Raw genomic sequence first — 25,542 nt, 5'->3', positions numbered from 1 at the left:
ATTATCACGCTTTGGACGTGTGTCAAGAGGAGGCAAGGAGGTTGTTTTACCTGCTTCTTGATGGAGCGCCGGTGACGGGATAAACCTTTTGGTTGATCGATCAGATTCGACTAGTCCCCTTCTGACCTTTTTTTTTTGGTCCCTCGACCCAACATTCCGTCGACATCACTTCTTCTAACAGACTCATTGCAACCACCGACACTACAACAATGAGGTGGTCAGCTGTGAGAAGACCTGGAATCTTCCTTCCACCCATCATCACCCTCGTTCTCTGTACTCTCCTCGTTCCAACCGACCGATACACCAGACAACGAATCGACGAATTGGCATGCGACGCTGCAACCGAGGCCTCCTCGCTTCCCAAAGTCCACCTGTTCTTGCCCATCAACAAGGCCAGTGCGGAGAAAAATGATCGATTCTGCAAGGCTATGGAGAGCGCCATCGTCAATGGCTGGGAACCCATCGTTTACAACTGGGAGCTGAATGGGGACAGATCCCACATGCTCAAGAGCAAGGTGTACGGTGAGTGGCTCAGATATGGTTTTAGAGATATATGTCACATGCTCATATCTTCTCAGGATTCTCCAGACTACTGAACTCGTCAGCCGTGACACAACATATTGCGGAAGATGATCTCGTACTCCTCATTGACGCTTTGGACGTCTGGCTTCAACTATCACCGGCTGTGACAGCTAGCCGGTTCCTTGGGTTCGATTCGGAGATCGTCGTGGGTGCGGACAAGGTCTGCTATCCAAATCCAAAGAACGGGGTGAGTGTATCGAGATCGGTGATGACCTTCTCTATGCTAATATACTCAGCCCGACTGTGCTGCTGCACCCCCCTCACCTCTACCTGAGGGTCTCTTCTTCACCGAGGACGATGAGAGCAAGCCAAGGAATTTTGGACAGTGAGCTTTGATTTTACAATATGAGAAACCGTCTGACGCAGGTTCACAGCGCGAGTAGTGATCGACCGATACATGCCAACAGTGGAACGGTCCTTGGCAGATTTTACAAGATGAAAGAGCTGTATGTCAAGCTCATGGATCTCATGGCCAGCGAGAGATATAAGGACTACAGGTCTGATCAAGGTCAGTTGCGATCAGTCTGCTCTTGATTGTCCCCGGCACAACCATTGATCGTTCTATTCAGGCGCCTTCAATATGCTACTTGGCGACGGCTATCTCAAGGTCGACCCTTACTTCCGATTGTTCTGGGCTTCAGCGACCGACACTGAGAACGTCCAATTCATGAACACCATTCACCCTCCTGGTCCTTCATACCCCACTTTTGACAACACTACACCGTTTGAGCTTTACCCCACATTGGTTCACCACACTGTCACGGGCGAAGTCCCCGTGGCGGTCCACTTGAACGATTATTGGCACAAGCATTATATAGAAGAATGGTATGGCAGACTTTGGTGGACTTCGGAGCGAAAACGATTCTGGCCAATCGTAAGGGAACGGATGGAGAAAGGCACCATCAAGTTTGCAACCGAAGAAGGCATTACAGAGGAAAGCGCCAGGAGCGTTTGTCCTAATCTGCCGATTTGGAAGAAGGAGATTCCAATGTCAGTGCAGGAGCAGGAGCAGAAGCGGTTGCAGGAGCAAGCGCAGGAGCAGAAGCAGTTGAAGGTGCAGGTTCAGGCTCAGGAGGAGAAGCCAAAGCAGGAGCAGAAGCCAAAGCAGGAGCAGAAGTCGGAGGACCCCAAAGTCTATCGCAGGATGGCTGAAGCTGCCTTCGCCCCAGACATTCAAAAAGGTCATTCGGTTGTCGTGTACGATCACAACAACTTCCACGACGAAGTCCATGGCTCTGTTCTATGGACTCTGACTCAATTCACCGGTCTCAACGTCCAATTTTACCGACCTAAATGGAGATATGGATTCGAAGAGACGATCAAACCTTTCTGGCCAGAGCTACCGAAAGATCCTGCAGGGTTCATCGATGATCTGAATAAGGATCATTCTATCCGACACGTCGTTTTGACCACTTGCGATTGGGATCTGTACAAGATCGGCCAAGACCTCAAGACTGCCTGGGAAGCTCGACCTGAAGATGCCAAATTCAACGTCGTCTGCACCAGGCATTTTGACATGGATCACGTCTTGAGGGAGCTCTCGGACATTTTCGTGACCGTCAACGTGTCCATGATTGGTCTGGGAAAACATGTTTCTACATATCTGGAGCACAATCGACAGGTTACTGTTTCTGCCATGAAAGACAAGACTAAAAAAGAGGCTCTGGGCGGTATCAAAATTGACAGCTTCACCCCTTTCTTCCCTGCCGCACTTGGGACCAACGAGAATGACGCTCTTTTCAAGCTCAGCGAACAACGGTCCAAAGATGACGTGAAGCTGGATATCGCCGTGATTCAATGCTCTTTCTGGGATGATGTGCACAGGAACCTTTCGGGTATATTCGCCGATCTGGAGAGACATTTCGAAGGTGAGGAAAGGCGTCATGTTGAAGAAGTCTCATTTTTCTCCTGCTGATCACATGACTCTGTAGCCGATCCGACTGCCTGGGGATACAGGCCCATCACAGCAGATGTCGACTATTATGAACCGATTCCGGACCATCCCTCACGATTCCAGCTCTATTTCCTGGGGGCGAGTAAACCTCCGTTTGAATCGAAATGGAAGGAAGTCGTGGGTGTTCGACAGAACCTCAAGTACTCCTTATTCTATGGAGCCCTGAACGCAGCAGACATTGTCCTTCCATCGTTCGGAACTGCGAGGTACGACATCAGTCGAGCGAGCAGTACAATGGGCGTAGCTGCCAGTGCGAGTGTGAGTCCTCAACTCGCTGGTTCCGCTCTCCAGGTGAATTGCTCAAAAGCTGATCATCTTCCTTTTGGGCCACGACAGGCACCGTTGCTCGTTCCACAGAGCTATATCGACGCGTACGGGTACCTATGTCCAGCATTTGGAGTCCTTCGAAAAGACGGACTCTCTGAGATTGATTACGTCGCTGAAGTCAGACGTGGCGCTATACCTTGGGAATCCAGGCGATCCCGAGAAGAGGCGTTATCACGTTGTCAGGAGGATTGGACAGCCAAGAACATGTACGTGCTGTCCAGGCTTTTTGGGCTATTATAGACGGGGGGGGGGGGGGGGGTAATGGGCGAAGAGGGATAGATCTAACTTTGGGGGGCATTTTCAACTGGGCAAAAGTATGATTCATGAGCATCTATATCTGCATGCAACGCATAATGATTCTTCGAGACGCTGTTTCCATACGTCGAGGTGCAAGCAAGCAAGGCTGAGTGAGATCGAGTGAGTCCTGCCACATCTAAGACACGTGAAACACCTTGATACGCTACCCGTAATCTCCGTGCTTCCCGTGTGTGATCCTGGATTTTTCCCTTTTACAGCTCGGTTCCGGGTAAATGGGCAGCAGCGCGCTGGGGCCAGGGCTAGGGCTGGGCTGCTTTTCCCGTCCACTTTCTTTTTTTTTTTTTTGGTCTCTTTCTCTCTCTTTCTTTTTTTTTTTCCTCCCCTTCAAGCGCACCCCCAAGCAACTCCCATCCGTTCTTTGAATCCATCCCATATCCAAGCTGCTCGTTCTTCCAATTATCCCCCCTCCTACCCACTTGAGAGAGAGAGAGCAGCTGCGTCGTCCAGGTCTGGCAAGGCAAGTCATATCTCGCACCACTCGCTCACACTCTATCAGATCTCATCGGCCTGTCCTCCCACACCCTCTTCTCGCGCCGTGAACGACCTAAACTTTTTTATACCTCACTTCTCATTCAGCACGCAAGTTCACTTCGGTTTTGGGCTTGCCTCTCTTCTCTGTTCGCCTTGAGCTCCCATTCTCATACGACTGGCATCTCGCTCTCATTCCCGTCTCAATGGGCGCATCAGCAGTGTGGAATGTTATTTGGCCCAGAGGCGCCTGGGATGCAAGGACGACGATCCGGCGACTCATGCCCATGGTCGTCCTTCTGGCCATCTTCTCGTCCATGAGGTATGGTGTGCATGACGTTATCACGGTGAGTCGGGGAGGGCTGCTCTCCATTCTAGCATCCAAATGTCCGTGTCGCTGACCCTCTTGCCTCCCCTTGCAGAGTCCAAAATCCTACATTCTCCCCTCCTCTTTCACGACCCCCGCCCCACCTAAAAGCCACAACTACATCTCCACACGCGCTGCAGATCTCCCGCAGACAGAGCTGGTCGCAGGCGTAGCCGGTTTCAACTATTTCCGCAATCTGTACTACTTTGGAAGCACTTTTTACGTCGTCACGGACGAAGTGGAAGAAATGAAGAAAATCGAGTACACCTATGTGATCACTGGACTCAAGAAGGAAGACGCAGAGGGCAAATCTGTAGAAATCCCAGTAGAAGAGACCTGGCAGGTCATCTCCTTTGAAGAGGCTGAAGAATTGTTCAAACCCGTGGTGGTCAGAAAGAACGGTCTGACCCTCTTTTACGCCGACGCGACCAGTCCGAATTTCCTCGGTCACTATTTCCACCTGGTAGCGGAAATGTTCCTTGGAGCCATGAGGGTTCAAGCTGCGGACGGCGAATACGAGCTGCCCGCTCGAACTATCTACAGAGGCACAGCCGCGAGCAGAAGGGACAGATATGCGCTCAACGAATGGTTCAACGAGATTGCCATGCCCAACACGGCTCTTGAAGACCAGAGCGTGCTGCAAGATCGAACGCACTCAGGAATCCCTTACGTGTATGAACGAATCGTTATTGCGGATCGATGGGCAGCTCACAAACATGGCAAGAACCCCAGGCGATGGAACAAGGTCACAGGAGATGTTCCTGATGTTCAAGTTCCGGCGGACTGGTTCAGACCCGTTAGAAACTCTATCAAACTCGCAGTTCTCGCTTCTGGATGTGATATCAGACGCAAAGATCCCTCTGTCCCCGTAGTCCTGTATGTGAACCGACAGGATACTGGCCGAAGATTGTTGGCTGAAGACGCGGAGAGTCTGGCCTTTGAACTCGACGCCCTGCACCAGCAGGGACTCATCGAACTTCACGACGTTCAGATGGGCAAAGTGTCCAAGCTGGAACAGTTCTGTCTCGCCTGTAAAGCAGACGTCATGCTCGGCGTTCATGGGAACGGTCTCACCCACCAAATGTGGATGAAACCCGGAAGTGCAGTTCTTGAAATGATGACCGTCGGAGGCCATGCGAGGGACTACAATCTCTTGGCCGATATGGTCGGACACCAGTATGAAACGATTCACAACAATCACACCTTCCCCCGAGAGAAATGGGGCTCTGTCGGTCAAGGCAAAAACTTTCACTCGTCTTCGATTCGAGCAGACGGCAAATTCGTAGCGGAATTGGTCTTGCAAAAGGCTCAGGAGAGAATCAAGAATATTGAACCGAGCCTATAGTTAGTTGCACCTCTTTGACGGATGACGGATGGATGGATGACAGGACAGGCTCAGTCGAGCATGGATAGACATTGCACTTTACGCTCTTGCTAGATTGATTTCTCCACATGCATTTCAGGGTTTTTCATGGGGCATTATCCATGATGTCACAGCAAGCGAGGCTAATCGCTGACCGGACACCCATGCTGTCAGTGATATAGGTTTGGAATGTCTCCCAAGATTTCATGGTCTCATCACCTGGTCTCGCATCAGATGTGGCAGAGCACACACATCTTGGGGTTAAGATCTTCCCGTGTGATACGTTGAAAATTGGCTCTCCGGGGTTGTAAAGGCTGACGTATCAGCCCTCCGTTCATATCTCGACGACATGTACAGGACCACAATATGCAGAAGCAACGTGGACGCGGGAATCATGCACGATTTCGACGTACAGCTGGCTTGAGGGTCTTCTTTGAGCCCGCAGGCCGTCCTCAGGCGCCTCCGATCAAAAGGTAGAGAAGATTCTTGCGTCTTCAAAGATCTGCGAGCAGAGATCTAGTCGTGTCAGATGGGGGCGAACACCACTTCTTCGCCGGCCGAAGAAGAAGAAGGATAGTGAGCTGGGTGGATTCCCTGAACACGATGGATGACCTGATGGGGGTTCTATATTCGCCATGGACCGAGTTTTCCCAAAATTATTATCCAAGACAAAATTTCCCCGGCGGGTAATCTGTGCAATGGGCTTTGTCTTTCTTGTAGTCTATCCATAGATCATTCCTGACTCTGCAGCCGCGTTAGCAACATCACGGTGACCTACCTTAGGAGCTCATCTGACGGGGTTCGGAGATAACAACTCATCCTTTCCTGGGATCTTCAGGACCAGGTGGATGCTGGCTTCTGTTCCCCAGACTTGAAATTGCGAGGTCGGTCGGACCCACCCCATCCTCCCCCCCAAATTCCTTGGATGATCGCATGGGGTCGGATACATACAAGCCTCGGAAGTACAAGCCTTCTAAGAGGTGGTGGCGGCGACCATTGAGTATGGTGTCCGTGTCAAAGTGAGCCTATCAAGAGTCGTTTGATCATCACTGGTGCAAATCTGCTGATCAACGTGCCTAGATCGAGATCCCGTTATCGACTGTTCGTCTTTGGTTTGACCGCTCTGGTTCTATATCTCCTCAATCGATCTCAACCCATTATGAACAATCTACTGTGGCAAAAGAAGGTGGATTATACTGAGACCATTGAAAGGATTCGCAAGCTACAAGACGATCTCAGGCAGCGATACACTCAAAAGTGAGTCAGGCGTCCAAACGTCGAGGCACCAAAACAGCCCAATCTTAGAATGTACTGACACATCTGCAAGTGTCTTTGAGAGCCAACGGACACAGACCTTGGAGAATCTCGAGAGGCTGGCGATTTGCATGAGGAGCAATACATGTGCACCGGGCGAGCTCACGGTCATCATTTTGGGATCCTTCCACTTTGGTAAGTAGCTGGATCATCAGAATGGAAGAGAATCTCAAGCAAGTCACAGGGAATAGTCAGAAAGGACATTCCAGTGGGGAGGACATATGGTGAGCTGAGATAGTCTTTCTGTGCGTTGGCATTTCACTGCTGACGCTGTCACCAGGGCCGGATCTCTGATCACCGTCATGAAACGCAACAATTTTACCCTTTTGTATTCGTACAAGACGTTGGAAACGCTGTTGATCTATCAATCTCTATCGGGTGCGTGATAACCGCTGGGAGAAGTATGCTCAGCCTGCTCTACAGACATCGTCAAGTTGGTCATCATGGAAGCTGGGAACCTGGAAGAATGTATGAAGCTGCACTCCATGACGGGCGCCCAAGCTCAAACAGCCATGCCAAGTCTTGATGGGTTGAAATGGCTCGACGATGATGAGCAAGTGGGCTGTATCAAACGAGTTGGATACGAGCAAGGGATCCCCCTACTCCATACGAGAGCCTTCCACTTTTGGCTCGGTCAACGGCACCCCCTCAAACGTGGGGAAGGGATCCATTTTTTGATAGTCAGAGAGCTGACCGATTACAGAATGGACACTGGCGCCTGAAGATTGGACCATCAAGTCGGCCAGCGAGTCCAACTATCATATTAGTCGGTTCAGTCGTACCCCGCTCCATCCTGACATCATCTCAGGTTATCATCTCGAACACTGCAGGCACGTTGTCCCTAGCGAACACCAACGTCGAGTTTTTCTTCTCGGCAAACGACCAGAATACTTTGAGGGAGATGAATACGTTTGGCCCCAAGGAGCACTTGCAGAGATCACGACGACGCTACCTGGGGGCGTAGAGTTCATTGCAACGGCTGGAAAGGGTGGTGGCGAGCTACCCGAAGCAGGTATCAGGAATGTTGGTCTTTTGGACAAGGAGGAATGGTTCAAACTCGTGGCGGAAAGTTCAGTCATGGTAGGCTAAAAAAAATAGACTTTCAGATGAGCTGCTTGCTGACATGTCGAGCAGTTGGGTATCGGACTTCCTCGTAGCTCACCATCTGGTGAGTCATACGTCTCTTTGTATATACTGACTTTGAGCCTACGACGCGCTGTGTCTCGGCATCCCCTTCATCAATCCGTCAGTTTGCATGGTGAATCCTTTTGCTGAGGTATCCAGGATCACCAAACTCGACAGAAAACATCCCGATGATAGAACTAAATGGATCCTCCAACAAGATCCTCTGCGGAATGAGGATCCACCGTATGTGTACAATATCGTACGTCCTTCGCATGGCATCAACATGTCGCAATCAGGCATCTGATCACATGTCTTTCCTTCAGGAGGCAGGCAACACGGAAGAATTGAGGAAAGCGATCCAGTCAGCACTGGATACACCCATCGAGCCATACATCCGTACGTGTTCTCTTGAACATACATGTCTCGGTCTTGAACACTGAATCTCATTCCTCCTCTAGCTGAGCGAATGACGATCGAATTCGTTGAACGTAGGCTCTTGTACCTGTTTAGCGAAGATTGGCGAGAGATAGCCCTGGAACAGATAAAGAGCAGTGAGACTGGTTTAGGATTCGCAACTTCAGATGGCAAGAATGTGGGTGTCCAATCTCAGTCTTTGTTTCCAAAGACAAGCTCCGAGCTGATATGGTTTCCCTCTTCGTCTATCCACAGAGCGAGTCAGGCTTCCTGCTTTGAAGCTCGATAGATCGTCCGAGCATATCCATACTGCACACATACAGAGGAAGACTTATGGGCATATCAATCTTCTCCATGATGCATAAGAACATATCACCAGTATGCTTGAACTCGCCGCGCTGTAGCGCTGTTGATGACTCTTGGAAAGGTCTGATTCGCTATCCAGAACGCACAGACCATGGCACAAAGAGTGAAGCTGCGACACGGGGCGACTGTTGTCGCCGCGGTCACGGGGTCTTCGCCCATGCATTGAAAAAAAAAGAAAAAGAAAAACGCCAGGTCCGTTCTGCACATTATTGACCGAACAGCAGAGACGAACTTTGCGCCTTTTTGGAGTGAAGAATGGTCAGATCGTAGCAACACGCCAAAAGGCACCATCCACGATGCGCGACGAGATCCTGGACCCCTCGTCGATCTCGCGCCATGGGCTCCGATACATTCGACGCAAGATGCCGCGAGTCGTCGCTCTCATTGTGATCGTCTCCATGCTCATGTATTATTACTCGCCTGCTGGATCCAGTCTAGACTTGGGTTATACAACTTCTGTCAGTCCTACATATCATCATAGTCTGGTGTTCGACGGAACGACGGGATTAGCTAAGAACTGGACGAGTGGAGAACCAAAACATCCCATTGAAGTGTTGATGGAACGAGGACAAAAGAAGTGGGAGAGAATGTTAAGAAGGTAAATCAGGTTGACTTGTTCGAAGACAAATGTAGCTGACTCTAAGGGCTGTGCCTTTAGACAGAGCAAGAGTCTATCCGAAGCAGTTCAAACGTACCGAAATCGATACCACCGTGATCCACCAAAAGGCTTCGAAATATGGTACCAATGGGCGAGGGATCACAATGTGACATTCATCGATGATGTGAGTTTGTACACCCAAGACGAGGGCTCCAAGAGGGAGGGCACTTTAATATACTTGTGACCTTTTGTGTCTAATATCTAACTTGGCCAAACTAGTACGATCAAGTGTTCAGAGATACTCATCTGTTCTATGCTTTATCCCCCACAGAGTTTAGGAAAAGGAGAGACGAATCCGTCGCGGAGAGCTATGTCTTGTAAGTCATGCAAGATTCCTCTCAGGTAAAGAACTAATCGAGCCAAGCAATCTTCACCTAGGTCCAAATACCCCTGTCAAAGTAGATGGCGGGAATCCAAACTTTCGAGGACATGCCCTCGGAGAGCTATTGCAGGATCTCAGACATCTCTTACCGGATGAAGTCGTCCTCGCCGGCTCGACTCACGATCTAGGGTCCACGATGATGGGAGATGATCAGCGCCAATATCTTGAAACGAAGATCGCAGCGGGAGAATATGTCGATCCCCATGATGAGGCATTCAAGAGGCTGGAATGGAATTTGAGGCACGGTGATCGAGGGCAAACAGGACAAGCTGTGAGTCATCTCGACGTGCACATTTGATTGGGCTGATCGTTTCCGTTTCTGTCTCTCAGAGTTCCTGTCCTGAGGATAGTCCTGCTTGGATAGAGGATGCAAAAAGATACGAAAGAGAAGGAGGACCGATCAAGGGCCCAGCGCCGGTATACGATCTCATGGGGACAGACCGTGAGCGTTATATGTGTATGTGCGCAAAAACTCATCTGACCCCTGGGTCCAGAGCCTTCCTTCATCTTTGACCAGAGAATGAGCGATGACTTTTGTTACAACCCGGATCTCCTCAAGTTCCACGGCGGACTCTCTTACCATTACCCCAAAGGACCCAAAATGCGACCAATGTTTCATCAATCGAAATACCTCTCGGCTCCCGAGTTCCTGTTGACACCACTGGACTTTTACAAGGATCCTGCGGATCCTCGGAACAGACATCTATCACTTTCTTGGGACGAAAAGACCGAAAATCGATTACAGTGGCGAGGTATGACGACTGGAGACTTTTATTCCGTTCGTAATGGTTACGATTGGCACAATTCTCATCGGATACGATTACATCGCTTGACTCATGACAAGGACGGCGATATCGGTATTTACGTCAAGGGAAGACGGACGAATACTTGGGAATGGCAGACTTGGCAGAAGGAAATGATCAACAAGGCGTACATGGATATTGGTTTGGTAGATGGCGCTCATCAGGTCGGACAGGGACAGGAACTCTGGAGCCCGGCGATGAAGCTGACAGATCTCTTTAGTGTGACAAAAAGGATGGGAGTTGTGATGCGATCAATCATGAGATTGACTGGATGCCCAGGATGGATCCAGAACAGGCAGTCAAATACAAATGTGAGATAGATCTGTGTCGAGTGATGTCAATCTGGATATTCTGCTGATTGCCGATCAGATCTGATGGATGGTAAGTCTTCTTCTCGTGAACCTTACTGGGAACCTACATCAACATCTTCTTTCCTTCCTCTCCAGTCGATGGAAATGGATGGTCATCTAGATTCCAGCGTCTCTTACTCTCTGGTTCTGTCGTTCTCAAAAGCACAATTTATGCCGAGTGGTTCTCAGTGAGTCGCGAAACTGTGGGCACACTCGCTTATGCTGCAGGATTGGCTAGTCCCATGGTACCACTATGTCGTGAGTTCTCTGTAGCGCTGGACGAACCCAACTCACTCGCTTTCAGCCTGTCCAAGTTTCATATTCGGAGCTGTATGTGATTTTGTCGTTCTTCATCGGTGCGCCCAGAACACCATCGACAGGTCACGATCACCTAGCAGAAAAGATAGGAAATCATGGACGGGAATTTGCCCAGAATTTCTGGCGACGCGAAGATATGCAGAGTTACATGTTCCGCTTACTCCTAGAGTGAGTCTGGCGAGCTCGCAATCGTTACGGACCTTTCGCTCATGCCGTGCGACAGATACATACGTCTGGGCCAGGATGACAGGGAGAGTTGGTCATACACTGCTTGAGGGAAGAGCAGCGCTGTCAGTGAGGCAGAGATCATGCATTGGCTTCCTCGGATCGTCATGCGATAGATCGGTAATGAGAAGAGCATCATGGAGCTTTCGTAGCTAGCTACAGGAGGTACAATGAAACGGTTGCGCAAGTCTACGAGGACGGATTCGAATCAGGTCACGCCGTGGCGTTCTGTCTCACTTACTTCAAGTTGGGCTAGGGGCTGAAAGCTTGTGCTTGGTTGTAGGGTCGCCCGTCCGTGGAGCGGAGGAGGGTGTTACGACGATCTATTACATGACGGTGCTGATCTTAGCTTACTGTCTGCGAGCCCCGTGAGCAGCATACAGCCAGCCATGCATGGGTCTGAATTGCCACTGACAAAATGAAGTAGCTTCATGTCGATCGTCGCCATCACCCCCGCCTCCGCCCCCTACCGCCGCCGCCACCAAGTGTATGAAAAGGACGCTAAGAAACCGCGGCAAGAGGCGTGAAAGCTCCCCACTAGGTGCCTGCTTCGCTCATGCCATTTGACTTAAAGACCCCGGTCATAGAGCCAAGAAAAAACCTATCATCCCAGCATTACCTCAGCATATCGTTGGAGCTGAACTCAAAAAAATGAACTCCAACGATATGCTATGCCACCACAAGCCAACAGGTGGAGTCTCTAGTGAGACTTTATGGCCAACAAAAAGGACAGAAAAAATGCCACCGCCATCTCCCAGGTCGAGAAAGAAACCTTAAAACAGGAAAAGAGGTGAAACAGGTACGTGGTGTATGACATTTTGTGGGCTTGGCTTAAACGTGTGGGAAACTGCCACTGACATGCTGCTGCTGGACGAGACGATGATGGGTCAATCGCCCTCGTGTTAGTTCGTCGACGCCCCTTAGTCGGGCACTAACTTTGAAGGATTCCAACAATCAGAAAGTTGGGATGAGTAAATGTCGAACTGTCTTCGCAAGCTCGACGATTACGCGAACAATCGTCGTCGATCTCTATGGCCGTAGTATGAATATCGCACTTGAGCTTACATTATCACAGTAGCGTACCATGAGTACGGTATGGACTAGCAATTTTTTCGATCGGTTTAGATCGGATTCAACTCTGTCGATGAGCTTCTATCATTATTGTTCCTTGATGCATACATTGGTCAGCATGCTTGATCTTCCATGACGACGAGGTAACCGGACAGACGACGACGTGGGAAAGCGGTCAAGGCCAAGGCCCACGGACCGGCACCGGCACCGGCACCGGCACTGGAGTGCGGCCTGTGTGGTAAGCATCAGAGGGAGAGGGGGGAAAAGGCGGTCATCCTCTGGACAACGAGGATAGGGCGACCGCCGCCGCCCTTCCGACCCGACCGCATTTGGCGAGAAAGTTAATTGAATGAAACGATTGGAGCCAGATCTATATCATTTTGCTATTTTCTCACCCGCTGCAAGTACTGCTATACTGGTCGACCTCGAGAATGTCCTCTATAGTGATGTAATCGAAGCCATGATCAAGCCTCTTCACCGTCTGTAAAGATGTCCGTGGCGTTCTCGAGTTGTACTGTACAGGGGAGGCTTGTGTGGCGTTTGGCACTCGCCTGGTCCAATCGCCACATTCGTATGAGCCGAACCCATAAGCTGTATCTATCCAAAAGATCCCAAAAACGATCAGAAAACGAACGCCACAAATCAACAGACAAGGGTCAGTGGCGTTTTGCACTTGCCCAGTTGGACCTCCCTTCGTTATCGAGACCCTTGGGCTTTGGCCTGGTTCAGTAAGTGGCCTATTGTCATCGAATGTGCTCTGTATGTAGTAGCGAATCTGATCAGATGATAATGACAATATCGTCCCACGTCCGGATGCATAAGCCTCGCTGCCATGCAATCCTGTTCAGATCTCATTCGAGGGTGTCCCATGCGAACAACGTTCTATAGATCAAAAGGCCGAGGCCCATTCGGACGACAAATGCCGACAGATCGAAGCTAAAAAGAGAGAGATGACCAAGGCCACTCTGCCGCCGCTTCGTACACACCCATTCTCCGTTCTCCGTTGCCGCCAGATAGTATTCGTTTGGGTGGTTGGTGTGCAGTTTTGTAACTGTTTCAGATTGCCTTTGAAGCTAGCTAGTGTGGCGTTTTCTTTTTACAACTTGTGCATTTCGTCGTCGTAATGACAAGACAGAAAAAAAAGAAAAAAAAAAAAAAAAAGGGGGGAGGGCAGCAGAGTGGCCGACTTTGGACGAAATGAGAGCATACGTATATTCCAGGCACATGCAGAATGATTACATACCTCTCCAACTGGACGGTATGATGTTTATTTGTGGTTTGTACAGCAGTCATTTCTGGGCATCGTCGGCGGCAATAGACAGAGAGATAGTTGTGGAGCATACATGCATAGAGAACAAGCCCCCGTTCCAGAGATACAGGTACCTCTCCTATCCTTACACTCTGTTGGTCCCTGATGAAACGCCACCGAATCAATTTCGAACGAGGGCCACCGGTTTACGACTGAACAAGGAAAGCAGCCCATGCAATCATTTTCCATCGCAACGGCCGATTGCTGCTGCTGCTGCTGCTGCTGCTATTCCTCCTCTCCTTCACCGTTGAGCCTGACGATGCATGTCCTCATCATTGAACTCTTTGGGACCGTCGGTTGAGATATATAAGATCGCATCCATTTCCCTCCCCCTCCCACCCCCTTCATTGAATCAGTATCTTTTACCCTTCATTCGAGTTTTGGTCTTGACGACTTGTCTCGTTTGTTACTTTGAACAATTTTGACGCAGTCATCTGTGTTGGGTCTGATTGATTCATACCTTCACAGCATTCGCCTCTTTTTAAGAGCGATCCATTCGATTCACGATCCCCTTTTCTTTTTGCCCTCGCCGTGTAGCCTCGCCATTCGTGGGACGAAGACCGAACACCGTGCGAGTTGATTCTATCCGTTTCTCTACCACACCCGCTTGGACACTCAACGAGCTCTCAGCAGGATTCTCGCCCAACAACACGGTGATAGCTAAGAACGGGTGAGTTATGACCTCCCATCCTTTCTCTATCGCCACAAACCTCCTCCTTGGCCATCATCCTTCTTGGCATCACACTTCCTACCGAACCTCCACCGTGCATGGTGATAACAAATCACGTGACGTGACCCCCCTTCTCTTGCTCGGTGCTGGCGCGTGTGCTTTTTTTTTTCGCCTGGTGCCTCTTCGCCAAACGCGACCATGGCGTTTTATCTTTTTATTTTCATTTCATTTCCTCTGCCCTTGCGCCTCGTTTTCGACCTGCCAACTCCTATTTTTCAATCTCCGGCGTGGTGCGTGTCTGGAACTAGCAACTCGCTCGTTTCAGAACCAAAAAAAAAAAAATGATCAGAGGCGTGTGCGCCGGCGGTTGATCATTTTATTTTGTATATATCCTCCACTACGTCCATTCTCATTCTCTCGTCTCATCTCACCTCTTACCACCCCATCCACCACTCCCATCTCCACGGCGTAGATCGCCTACCCTTTCCCCCTCCCTCCCTCCCTCTCTCCCTCCCTCACTCCCTCACTACCTCCCTCCGCCTCTGTCCTGCTCGCGCTCAGAGTCACACACATCGCGTTGACCGTCGATTCGTCTGCCCTCTTTGCATCGTTGCTGACATTCCCTCTCAAAACGAAAAGAGGCATCACACTCGTTCACACACGGACAACATACGATCAGAGAGATCCATTCAACACTCTCACCCACATTCTTTCAGCTTTCCGCCGCGTGACACTCCTTCAGATCTCAAAGCACCATCACCATGATGATGTTTTCTCAACTCGCGATCGCCCTGGCGGCGATCGCGAGCGTCAACGCTCAAACGGCGTCTTGGCACATCAACGAGCTCTACACACTCGTCAATGAGCGACTGGATCCTATCGTTGATCCCAACGCCGTCTCTGGTCACATGCATCAGATCCTCGGTGGATCTGCCTTTGGAGCTGCATACAATTATGCAGACTCTCAAAAGGCTTCCTGCACGACAGCCGCCATCACCGTCGACAAGTCAAACTATTGGGTACCCAAGCTCGTGAGTAAAATCACGAATGTAACAGGAGAGACATACTGACATGATCTCTCCCCTCCTCACCCGCCATTCAGTACTGGATCAACAACAATGGCTCGTCTTTCACTCCCCTAGGCGCTCATACCCGATTCTACTACCATCTTGGTCGAAATTCGCCTTCAGAGCCAGTCTCCCCTTTCCCCGAGGGGCTTCGCATGCTCACTGGAAATCCCAACAACAAGCAACCCACCATTGCCGCTTGGGCTTGCCATGTGCAACAGAACCTGGCGAACGATCTCACCGGTACCAATTTCAATTTTCCCCGTGATTGTCCCTACGGGTTGCGGGTCGACATTCAATTTCCCTGTTGTTGGGACGGTGTCAACCTGTACAAGTCGGATCAATCACATATGACTTGGCCTCAGCAGAGTCAAAATTCCGGAACATGCCCGTGGTCACACCCTATCCGCCTCCCTCAGATCATGCTCGAGTACACCTACAGCCCTTCCAATTGGGCGCCAGGGGAGACTCTCGCCGGAAATCTCGCCTGGGCAAACGGAGACACCACTGGGTACGGAGTTCACGCAGACTTCACCAACGGTTGGGACACTGAGATTCTTGCTCGAGCTTTGAACGACTCTTCATGTACTGGTGGAAGCACTGCCATCGCTATCCAGGAGTGCGAAGTCCTTGCCCCATACTACGACCCCAACGCCGCTGCCAACTGCCAACCCGACCTCGGTCAAATGAACGAACCCGGCGAGAGCAACACCGACTTGGTCCCTGTCCCGACGCTTCCAGGGTGCAACCCTCTCTGGGGCAACACTCCCACCAAGCCGACCAATTGCGGCACTGTCGCCCAGCCTAATGTTATACCCTTCCAAGGTACCAATGGACCTCTTATTGCGTCCCCTCCAGCTGTTCAGCCTCTGCCTACCACTCCCGGCTGGAGCTACCTTGGATGCGTTCAGAACTCGCCTGCAGTCTTTGACACCACAACGACCCTATACAAAGACTCTCAATTGACGGCAACTGAATGTCAGAACAACTGTGTCTCCAACAACCTGCCCTACGCCTTCATCGGCACCTACAACGGTAACTGGGAATGCCGATGTGCACCGAGTGTCGATCCAAACGCTCCATGGTATCCAGGTCAATGCAATTCTACTTGTCCAGGAGACAGTAGTGAAACCTGTGGAGGACAGAACACCCACGCCATCTGGTACGCTCCTTCTGGCACTAAGTCAGCAGTCGAAGCGGGTGTCACTCCAAGCAATGGTACCGAGGCCGGATATGTCGGCTGCTACAACACGGGTGGCTCATCCACTAACATGGTCTCCAACCCAGTCATGACCTTCACTGCCTCAACCATGACCAACGATTACTGCATCCAGACATGCGCCGGCTACAATGCTACGTGGGCCGCGACCTCTTCTGGAAACGTTTGCCAATGCGGTAGCGGCTTCTCTCGCGGCGCTGGATACTGGCAAAATGACGCCTCCTGCTCTTCTACATGCTCGGGCGATAGCTCACAATATTGCGGAGGACAGAGTCAACAATACAGTATCTACAATATCTCCTCAACTGGAGTCAAAGCTCAGGCCAATCCCAAATACCCGCCCGGTCGCCAAGGTTGCTACTCCAATGGATGGAGTAACGGCTTGACCGGATACCAATGGGGCGGTACCAACAGTATCACGGTGGACTCATGCCAAGCTGGCTGTGCTGCCCTCAACTACTCCCTAGCCGCTGTCACTTCGGGCAACCAATGTCGCTGCGGTAACCAGTGGGTCGGCTCCTCATTATATCCGGACAGCATGTGCAACCTTCCCTGTTCCGGAAACAAGAGCGAGACTTGCGGAGCTCAGTTCATCTCCGAACTCTACTCGACCGCGCCGTACACTGCTTCAATCCAAGCAGCGATTGCCACCAAGCCTGTTGGATGGGCCGGATGTTACAAAGATCCTTACAGTGGCACAGGTTACTACAACTTCTCGCGATACGATAGCTCCAACAACCCTTCGCGATGCCAAGCTACCTGCACCGGTCTTGGCTACAGCTGGATGATTCTCGAGGTTGGGAATTACTGTCGGTGCACCAATACGGATCCCACCAAAGGAAACACGCTCGTTCCGTTCAACATCAACTGCAACGTACAGTGTCCCGGTGACCAGTCTCAAACGTGCGGTGGATGGGGCAACTTTGAAGCCGTACAGCTCACCGGACTGCCATCGACTTCTGCTGCAGCGTCAACGAAGGCCACTCCAACGGCCGCCGTGGTGTCTGGAGCTGCTTCTGCGACCTCCTCAGTGACTGCTTCCGCAACGCCCTCGGCAGGTGCCGCTTGGTCTCCCAGTGGTTCCGGCAGTACTGGTTGCTTCGCCGATTACAACAAGATGAATGGAGCGCAATTCACCTCAACGTACATGACGGTCGACTCGTGTATCTACTACTGTCAAGCTCAGGGCGCCACCTACGCGGGACTCAACAATGGCAAAACTTGCATGTGCAGTACCGTTTCGCCACAAATCCATCTTGGCCAATCCTCCTGCACCACTCCCTGCAATGCTAACGCGAACCAGACTTGTGGTGCTTACAGCGCTGTTCAAGTCTGGCCTGTCTCTGCCAGCAGCAACTTTGTCAACCCTTACTCGGTCGCTGCTGCGGATTCCAACGGTTACATGGGCTGCTGGGGTGATACCTCCGTGAGGTTGCTGAAAGGCGCCTTTTGGTCCAACAGCGCATTGACAACCGACTACTGTCGAGACAACTGTGCTGCTCAAGGGTTCTTGTTTGCCGGCGCTGAAGGAGGCAACCAGTGCTTCTGCTCCAACACTCTCGCCAATGGTACGGCATACTACAGGCGCGCGGATTCCGAGTGCAACAACCAATGTTACGGAAACAAGGCAGAAATGTGTGGAGGGGGCTATCGAGTTTCACTCTACGTCGGGGGCCAGGGCCCTTCGGCGCAGCCGTCCTCTTCCGACACCGCATCTGCTTCGGTATCAGCACCTGTCGGATCACCGTCGACGCCATCGGGCGGAGCCTCGAACGCTGGATACCAGGGTTGCTTTGCGTATGGACAGTTCGGTTCCAAAGCCAACTACAGTTTCACAAACTCCGGCAAAATGACTCCTCAGTTCTGTCAACGATTCTGTATGGCTTACGGACAGGAAATCGCAGCAGTCCAAGGAGGAGACAGTGAGTCGTTTGTCCTGACGTGACTGTCCGCTGACTTGGATTCCAGGCTGTTACTGTGGCTCTGCAGCCAACGTTGGCAGCTCTTTCCCCTCCTCGTATTGCTCTTTCCCGTGTTCCGGTGACTCGAGTCAGATGTGCGGCAACGATTATCTGATCTCAGTTTACGCACCTTCGCCGGCTGCGGTTGGGTTCCCGAAAGACTATGTTGGATGTTTCCAAGACAGTGGGAATCCGAGGATCTTGCCCAACTTCCAGATGTCCTCGTCTGGTCTCACCAACAGTCAGTGCCGCGACATCTGCAATGTCAAGGGATACTCTGTGTATGGAACTGAGAGCGGTAACCAATGTTTCTGCGGTACTGCTATTCCCCACACGATGATGACCGACGCGTCCTGCAACTCTCCATGCCCGGGGAACAGCACTCAAGCGTGTGGAGGATCCTGGAAGGTCTCACTTTTCAAGAGCGGCTTCTCAAGTCTTTCGAGCCCGGCTATCGTCTGGCCCGGCAAGTCCTCTAGCATGTCGATCTCCTCATCCAGCTCGGTCGCTTCTTCTTCGGTCAAAGTGTCGACGACTTCGCTGAAACCGACACTTTCCTCGTCAGCTGCGACATCAACCACGGTCGCTTCATCGGCCTCAAAGGCGATGTCTTCCGCAGTGTCGTCGTCGGCTCCGTCCAGCGCTTCATCATCGTCGTCGGCTCAGTCCAGCGCATCATCGTCATCTCAGACGGCCATGTCCTCGGCCATCAAATCGTCGTCTTCCCCTGCCGTCTCGTCAGCTGTCAAGTCGACTTCTTCCTCCGCCGCCATGTCGCCAGCCATGTCCTCGACCTCCAAGTCGACCTCTGCTGTCACTTCATCGGCACCCATGTCGTCGACGCCCATGTCATCCGCCGTCAAGTCGTCCTCAATCTCGTCTTCGGTGACCTCTTCCGCAGCCATGTCTACCGGTGCTGCATCCAGCACCTCGACAGCTCCCCAGACCTCGTTCACAGGAAAGGGACTGGACGTCTCAGCGACCAAGGCTTCAGCGACGACGTCTTCTTCATCTACCTCGTCCTCGGCTCCCACTCCATCTGCCTCCAACTATGTCGGCTGCTTCTCTGACCCTGCCTCGAGCTTCTCGAACAGCATGACGTCGTCTCAGCTCAGCAATGCCAATTGTCAAGCCTGGTGCCAAGCCAATGGCATGGCTTACGCAGCGACGACCGGTGGTCAGACTTGCGCCTGCTCTCAATCCGCTCCATCCCAATCAGTAAGCGGCTCATCCTGCTCGACTGCATGCGGAGGGTCCTCGACTACTCAGTGTGGTGGTTCTGGAGCTTGGAGTGTTTACAGTGTCTCTGCGGATGACAACTGCTCGGCTGGTTCCAAGCGAGCGGAGTTCGCAGCGGCGCTCGGACAAAAGGTTCGGTCCGTCAAGAGATTCAATCCTGCCAAGAAGACTCGACAGGACCAGATCTAGAAACCGTCTCCCTCCCTCATCACACATATTGCTACTCTCTCACACTCTTTTCGGGAAAAACACACTCCTTTTCTATGACTATTGAGCTGGGCTCGCAGTCAATGTAGAGATCAACACTTTTTGTACCATCTCGCTGCTTTTGACAGCGCATCGAATGAATGTCTATAATGCACATCGCTCGCATAGACCCTGCTCTCCGTTTTCTCGCCGACGCGGTACCCAAAATGATGCATATTTATGTTTGTGTGTGTGTGTGTGTGTGTGTGTGTCCGCACGAACTTGATCACACTGAATTGACCGAGATCAGTCTAAATTCTAAGCCTCCACCAGGGTCTTTAGTCTCCGGTCTCAACTCGCAAGTCAGCACGTGTTTGCCTTCGCTTAGTCCCTCGGCAATAAGCTCCGTCCTGTCACGCTTGTCAGACAGAGGTCCGTGACAAGGAATGGGTCAGAGAGAAAACACACCTGCCAATGTTGTATGGAAGATCCCACCACCCTTCCATTCTCTTTGCGTGCTGCCTGTCATCGTCAACCCAGCAATCCGCAGTTCCCAATCCGTAAGCCTTGGACCTGAGGTAGAAGACCTCCAGTCTGCCAATCCTAGTGAAGAAATCTAGCTTCATCGTTGCGCCCGGGACGTCAGCAACGAGATATTTCTGCAAACGAGCGTCAGCACAGAGCCTCGAGCCACGGCGCAGGGACGGCTTTGATATACCTTTTCCTGCCAGCTCCATTCTCGCCTAACGGATGGAGAAGGTCAGTATCCCGTCCACATTCCAAGTCGGCATCCGGCCACTCACCATCCAGTGTTCACCTGCGGCGCCAGTGGACTTTTCTCCGATCGAGTCGAATAACATACTGGATCCAGCTTGGGCACCGTCTCCTCCAGGTCAAACTTTTTGCCGATAAGCAGCTATGGTGGAGTCAAAGCGTCAGTATGTTCATTGGAGAGCCGTCCTGAGGAAGACTTGCTCTGGGTAGAGGTTGGACCGGGAAATCGTCCAGCGATAGGTATCCGCGCTGCTTTTCGAGATTCTCTACTTCGCAGATTTGGGTATCAAGGTACGCCTTGACGAGATCGCCTGCGAGTCTATGACCCCTCTTATTTACCTGAGAGGGACGTAAGTGGCAGTTCGGATTCATCTCAGAATGGGTACCATCGCATGTAGCGGCCGCGAATTATGACTTAGCATGAGGGACTCACATGTCTTAGATCAACCTCGCCATAATTCTCCTCCTCTTTATCACTACGCCGAGAAAACCATTTCCTCAACAGTGTATTGTCCCTCAGGATGGTAGGTAGTAAGAGGTTTCTAAATGAGACGACGGGCAGATCATAGTATTGGGAGACTCCAGCATGCTACCGTAGCTCTTGATCAGCGCGGGCCGTGCGGCTGAACGGTGAGCAGGCATAGGACGCTTACCATCTCTCCGCCCTGGGCGATTTCTGGGAACATGAGAGCAAAAATTCTGAATCTATCAATATGTCTCTGCTTGGAAAAGACCTACTGGATATTGATGATCGCGGGAACCTCTGGTAATTCCATAAGAGCTCTGACGAGTTGCTCGTATGAGTTGATGTTCCTCAAAAGGCTGAGATAATCAGTATCTGAAGACGTATTCGATGCTCACAGTTGGTCATTGATGGCTACAAGGATGGTCAGCAGAATATTCTTCCATTGTCAACATTTGCTTATCTCACCCAGTTCGAGAAGCACCAAATCGACATCATCCGGAATATGCTCCTTGTAACACATGGAAAAGTAATCTGTGCCTGTGGACAATGTCAGCTATCGCAACGACTCTTCGTGGCATTCGCACCCGTTCCACCCAATGCGCCGTTGACGAATCCATTCTTCCCTTCACTTCTCCCACTGGTGCCATTGACCATACCATTAGGTGCTGGGTACAGACTATCGAGATGGTCAAATATGACTCGGTGCATGTTTGTGTGAGTGTGCAGGTTGTCGGTATTGGTCCAGTCAAGACCGAATCCTTTGGAAACTACGAAGGGGGAAGGCGTTGATCAGTCGGACGAAAGCGAAGAGGGTCACGAAGACGGCGGCGCGTCGCTCACCGGAACCGCCCAACACGCCAACGTTGAAACCTTTGCCCTGTTTGGCTTTCACGATGAAACGTTGTACACGATCTCCAGAGCCTAGCAGAATCAAAGTATCAGCAGCACATTCATGTCTGACGACAAAGCTGGGCCAATCTCACCCATGTAGCTCATAGCACGGCGCATGCCAGCGACTCTGCAAAGGAGAATCATCAGGACCAAGATTACTCATTTGATGACTACAATCCTCCTCGCGAAGCAAGTTGGTCTTCGCACTGATCCAGAGAACAAAGGCCTCTCTGTTGAACTCACCCATACTCCTCGCACATTGCTGGAGCAACATCGCATATTCCACAAGCACGTGCAGACGAAGCATGATTACTTCGAAAGAGGTCCTTGGCCATTTTGGATGGAGAATCTGAGCATGAGTCTGATCCGGCATTGATTCCAATGGCACAGCGTAGAGATGGGATCAAGCATATGCTGAGAAGGCAAACGGTAAGAAAAGTCAAGATGCGAGATCGTGTCAGACGACCAGGCACCATTTTGCCTGGCTGTCGATACTTTCGGGTTCGAGATGAATCAGAAGCAGGTGGAGACATCCTGCCCGATCTCGTCGAAGAGAACATGACGGGCAGTGAGCAGATCCCACTATGTGTTAGGAATGAATGAGCGTCCTAAATTCCAGCTTGTAATACTTTGCTGTCCCTTTGCCTCTTTCTTTCTTTCTTTCTTTCTTTCTTTCTTTCTTTCTTTCTTTTTTTCAAATGAAGTTGAAAAAAGGCTGACGATTTTTTTCAATTACCGAACACGCTTCGGCTCAATTCAACCGGTGACCCCGAGGGCGGACGCTGATATCACTCTCATCTTTCATTTCCCCACCTCCTCCCTCAGAGACTTCATGCACGCCGAGTCTAGGACACATATGATGTATTCTATTCCGCAGGCAATACAGAACATATCTGCTAACCCACTTCCGCAAATGCCACCTGAGACTCAACGGAAATCTAGACCTAGACCACCAACCTTAGTGGTGGAACTACGCAGTGAGCAGCGTTAGCAAAGACCATGCATGAAGCCGTAACTACACTCACGAGCCGCAGGTCAGTGTGACAGAAGACGATCCCAGCCTCGTCCGCCGCCTTGATGCACTGCTGATCCATGATGCTGCCGCTAGCAGCTGCAATATATCCTACACCACTCTTGACGCATCGATGGACGTTGTCGGGGAAGGGGAAGAACGCATCAGAAGAGCAGACGACGTTCTTCAGCTGAGACATATGCGATGCCTTTTCTTCCGCTGTCAATGGTGATGGGACAGTCTCGAATAGCCCTTCCCATTGTTGCCTCTCTCCTCCTTCTGACTCGAACGCAATACCGGTGACGAATTGATCAATCGCGTTGGCCTTATCTGCTCTCTTGGTCCCCTTCTTGAATGGCAGATCCAGAACGCGAGAATGATGCCTCAGCCACCAGTTGTCGGCCTTGTCACCTGCCAGCCTGGTACAGTGAATACGGGATTGCTGACCAGCTCCAAGACCGATGACAGTGCCGTTGAGGGCATAGCAGACAGAGTTGGATTGAGTGTATTTCAGAGCAAGGGTGGCGACTGTGAGGTCAATCAGAGCGGATTCCGGGAGCTAGGATAGGTGAGAAGCATTAGAATAGTGATAAAACATGCCAATGGCGCTCTCACGTCCTTGTTCTTGGTCACCACGTTTTTGAACAATGAAGAATCAATCTTGCAGTCGTTTCGCTTCTGCTGAAGGGAGATTCCATACACCTGACGGGTCTCAATCTCTGGTGGCTCGTACGCCGGGTCCATCTACATCAGATCAGCCCTTTTCCTCAGGACGTACTGCTCACCTGGAGGACGCAATACTTCCCAGCCTTCTTCTTCTGCAGAATCTCGAGCGCTTCCGGTTCGAAACCAGGGGCGATCACACCGTCTGATACTTCTCGCGATATGATCTTGGCAGTAGGCGTGTCGACGGTGTGAGACAAGGCGATAAAGTCACCGAATGAAGACATTCGGTCGGCGCCTGAACCGTCAGAGATTAGACGCTAGGATGCCCCAATTCACCTCTGGCCCGAGCGTAGGCACATGCCAACGGGGACATGTCTTTGATATCCTCCACCCCGAATACTTTTGCGTCTATGTCATTGAGCGGAAGTCCGACGGCAGCTCCGGCGGGCGAGACATGCTTGAAGGAAGCGGCTGCTGGGAGGTCGAGAGCTGCAGAGAGCTCTTTAACGAGGGCCCACGAATTAAGCGCATCCAAAAGGTTGATGTAACCGGGAGAACCAGAGACGACTGAACGCATGTTAGACTTGCTTCTCAAGGTGTACCTTGCGACTCACCTGTGATAGGCATTTCTCCCTGTTCGACAAACGCTTGAGCAGGCTTCTGATGCGGGTTGGCGCCATATCTGAGCGGTAATCTCTGATATTCGACTCCTGCACCCGCTTTCAACTCCGCTTCAGAGCCCAAAGAGCTGTACACCTTCCTGAAGTAGTCGGAGATGGCCTCGTCGTAACCTTTTGTCTGTTCAAATGCCTTCAAGGCCAATCCTCGCTTTGTGGCATCAGAAACCTTTCCAGAGCTCTTCCACTCGGAGATAATGGTATCGTAGTCGGAAGGTTGAGATGCGATGGTCACTCGGATGTGGTTCTTCGCCGCTGCTCGAAGTAGAGTCACACCTCCGATATCGATCTCCTCTATGGCTCCAGCCAAAGTGCAGTCAGGCTTGGCCGTTTGAAGTACGAAGGGGTAGAGATTGCAAGCCACGATGGAGATGGGAGCTATAGAATTGGCCGAGAGATCTGCAAGGTCTGATTCGATGTCTCGAGACAGGATTCCTAGGGGCAGCATGGTGAGTCCGAATCGGGGATACTGACGACCGTGCCGGTCAAACGACATCAATCAACCTACCTCCATGAACAGCAGGATGCAGAGTCTTGACTCGTCCTCCTAGCATTTCAGGTGCTTTGGTGATGGAGGAGACATCTCTATGGCTTTATCAGCTCGCAAGTTCCAATCCTGCTGGAAACTAGATCCCACTCGATCTCGATACCGGCCTCTCTTATCTGTTTGGCCGTGCCACCACTTCCCAATAGTCGGAAACCCAAGTCTTTTAGACTTTTGGCAAATGGCAATAGGCCAGTCTTGTCATAGACAGAGAGAAGAGCTGAAGGGCTGTAAGTGGATGGGCTCTGTGCTCCAGTCACTGAATCTTTTCTCACCAATCGGTGCGTCCGACATTGTGATTGTCACGCAGCAATAGGGGAGGTTGAGAGGCAGCTGCTCAACTATGCTCAACTATGCTCAACTACGCTCTCAACTCTCACTCATGTCGGCGAGATTTAGGGGAAAAAATCCATGTGTCGTCAGAAAAATACCACGTCATGCTCATTGTCATCTGGA

The 25,542-nt window shown here is 51.2% G+C and overlaps 9 protein-coding genes across 9 annotated transcripts; 7 read left to right on the top strand and 2 right to left on the bottom strand.

Annotated features, from left to right (window-relative positions):
- Positions 1-106: 106 nt before the first annotated feature.
- Positions 107-1,196, top strand: BD324DRAFT_51547 (hypothetical protein). Its single transcript, XM_022012974.1, has 4 exons — positions 107-522; positions 579-769; positions 819-907; positions 957-1,196. The coding sequence occupies exons 1-4, from the start codon at positions 210-212 to the stop codon at positions 1,114-1,116; spliced, it is 753 nt and encodes a 250-aa protein (XP_021874912.1). The 5' UTR covers positions 107-209; the 3' UTR covers positions 1,117-1,196.
- Positions 880-1,987, top strand: BD324DRAFT_51558 (hypothetical protein). The gene is made up of 3 exons (XM_022012976.1): positions 880-907; positions 957-1,572; positions 1,752-1,987. Exons 2-3 carry the CDS (start codon positions 1,163-1,165, stop codon positions 1,873-1,875), a joined length of 534 nt encoding a protein of 177 aa, XP_021874911.1. The 5' UTR covers positions 880-907; positions 957-1,162; the 3' UTR covers positions 1,876-1,987.
- On the top strand, positions 1,928-3,188 carry BD324DRAFT_51549 (hypothetical protein). Its single transcript, XM_022012975.1, has 2 exons — positions 1,928-2,450; positions 2,514-3,188. The coding sequence occupies exons 1-2, from the start codon at positions 2,099-2,101 to the stop codon at positions 3,101-3,103; spliced, it is 942 nt and encodes a 313-aa protein (XP_021874910.1). The 5' UTR covers positions 1,928-2,098; the 3' UTR covers positions 3,104-3,188.
- Positions 3,189-3,930: 742 nt separating this feature from the next.
- On the top strand, positions 3,931-5,361 carry BD324DRAFT_648113 (hypothetical protein; the record flags this gene model as incomplete). Its single annotated transcript, XM_022017782.1, has 2 exons — positions 3,931-3,996; positions 4,072-5,361. 2 exons carry the CDS (start codon positions 3,931-3,933, stop codon positions 5,359-5,361), a joined length of 1,356 nt encoding a protein of 451 aa, XP_021874909.1.
- Positions 5,362-6,806: 1,445 nt separating this feature from the next.
- Positions 6,807-8,612, top strand: BD324DRAFT_613760 (hypothetical protein). The gene is made up of 10 exons (XM_022014533.1): positions 6,807-6,828; positions 6,878-6,917; positions 6,974-7,071; positions 7,117-7,347; positions 7,397-7,459; positions 7,502-7,773; positions 7,828-7,861; positions 7,899-8,077; positions 8,142-8,214; positions 8,277-8,612. The coding sequence occupies exons 3-10, from the start codon at positions 6,996-6,998 to the stop codon at positions 8,519-8,521; spliced, it is 1,173 nt and encodes a 390-aa protein (XP_021874908.1). The 5' UTR covers positions 6,807-6,828; positions 6,878-6,917; positions 6,974-6,995; the 3' UTR covers positions 8,522-8,612.
- Positions 8,613-9,002: 390 nt separating this feature from the next.
- On the top strand, positions 9,003-11,384 carry BD324DRAFT_574616 (glycosyl transferase family 90-domain-containing protein; the record flags this gene model as incomplete). Its single annotated transcript, XM_022013072.1, has 11 exons — positions 9,003-9,196; positions 9,257-9,380; positions 9,476-9,568; positions 9,616-9,909; positions 9,969-10,055; positions 10,135-10,605; positions 10,662-10,767; positions 10,888-10,979; positions 11,020-11,049; positions 11,096-11,277; positions 11,333-11,384. The coding sequence occupies 11 exons, from the start codon at positions 9,003-9,005 to the stop codon at positions 11,382-11,384; spliced, it is 1,725 nt and encodes a 574-aa protein (XP_021874907.1).
- A 3,761-nt stretch (positions 11,385-15,145) lies between these two features.
- BD324DRAFT_606840 (hypothetical protein) lies at positions 15,146-20,059 on the top strand (the record flags this gene model as incomplete). Its single annotated transcript, XM_022014031.1, has 3 exons — positions 15,146-15,415; positions 15,487-18,592; positions 18,639-20,059. 3 exons carry the CDS (start codon positions 15,146-15,148, stop codon positions 20,057-20,059), a joined length of 4,797 nt encoding a protein of 1,598 aa, XP_021874906.1.
- Positions 20,060-20,277: 218 nt separating this feature from the next.
- Positions 20,278-22,872, bottom strand: BD324DRAFT_613723 (hypothetical protein). Its single transcript, XM_022014532.1, has 14 exons — positions 22,431-22,872; positions 22,280-22,314; positions 22,137-22,217; positions 21,881-22,063; positions 21,762-21,833; positions 21,692-21,707; positions 21,569-21,652; positions 21,484-21,529; positions 21,264-21,419; positions 21,032-21,169; positions 20,860-20,972; positions 20,775-20,799; positions 20,525-20,715; positions 20,278-20,466 (listed from the first exon to the last, which is right to left on the bottom strand). Exons 1-14 carry the CDS (start codon positions 22,745-22,747, stop codon positions 20,343-20,345), a joined length of 1,581 nt encoding a protein of 526 aa, XP_021874905.1. The 5' UTR covers positions 22,748-22,872; the 3' UTR covers positions 20,278-20,342.
- On the bottom strand, positions 22,848-25,505 carry BD324DRAFT_613717 (cytidine deaminase-like protein). The gene is made up of 9 exons (XM_022014531.1): positions 25,362-25,505; positions 25,180-25,306; positions 25,051-25,127; positions 24,480-24,977; positions 24,202-24,432; positions 23,985-24,160; positions 23,815-23,943; positions 23,213-23,758; positions 22,848-23,157 (listed from the first exon to the last, which is right to left on the bottom strand). Exons 1-9 carry the CDS (start codon positions 25,378-25,380, stop codon positions 23,146-23,148), a joined length of 1,815 nt encoding a protein of 604 aa, XP_021874904.1. The 5' UTR covers positions 25,381-25,505; the 3' UTR covers positions 22,848-23,145.
- Between the last annotated feature and the right edge of the window lie 37 nt (positions 25,506-25,542).

Source organism: Kockovaella imperatae (assembly GCF_002102565.1).
Source record: "Kockovaella imperatae strain NRRL Y-17943 chromosome Unknown BD324scaffold_1, whole genome shotgun sequence".
Classification (NCBI taxonomy): Eukaryota; Fungi; Basidiomycota; class Tremellomycetes; order Tremellales; family Cuniculitremaceae; genus Kockovaella; species Kockovaella imperatae.
The sequence above is the reverse complement of the archived record's forward strand: the minus strand, read 5'-3'. Positions and strand labels throughout refer to the sequence as shown.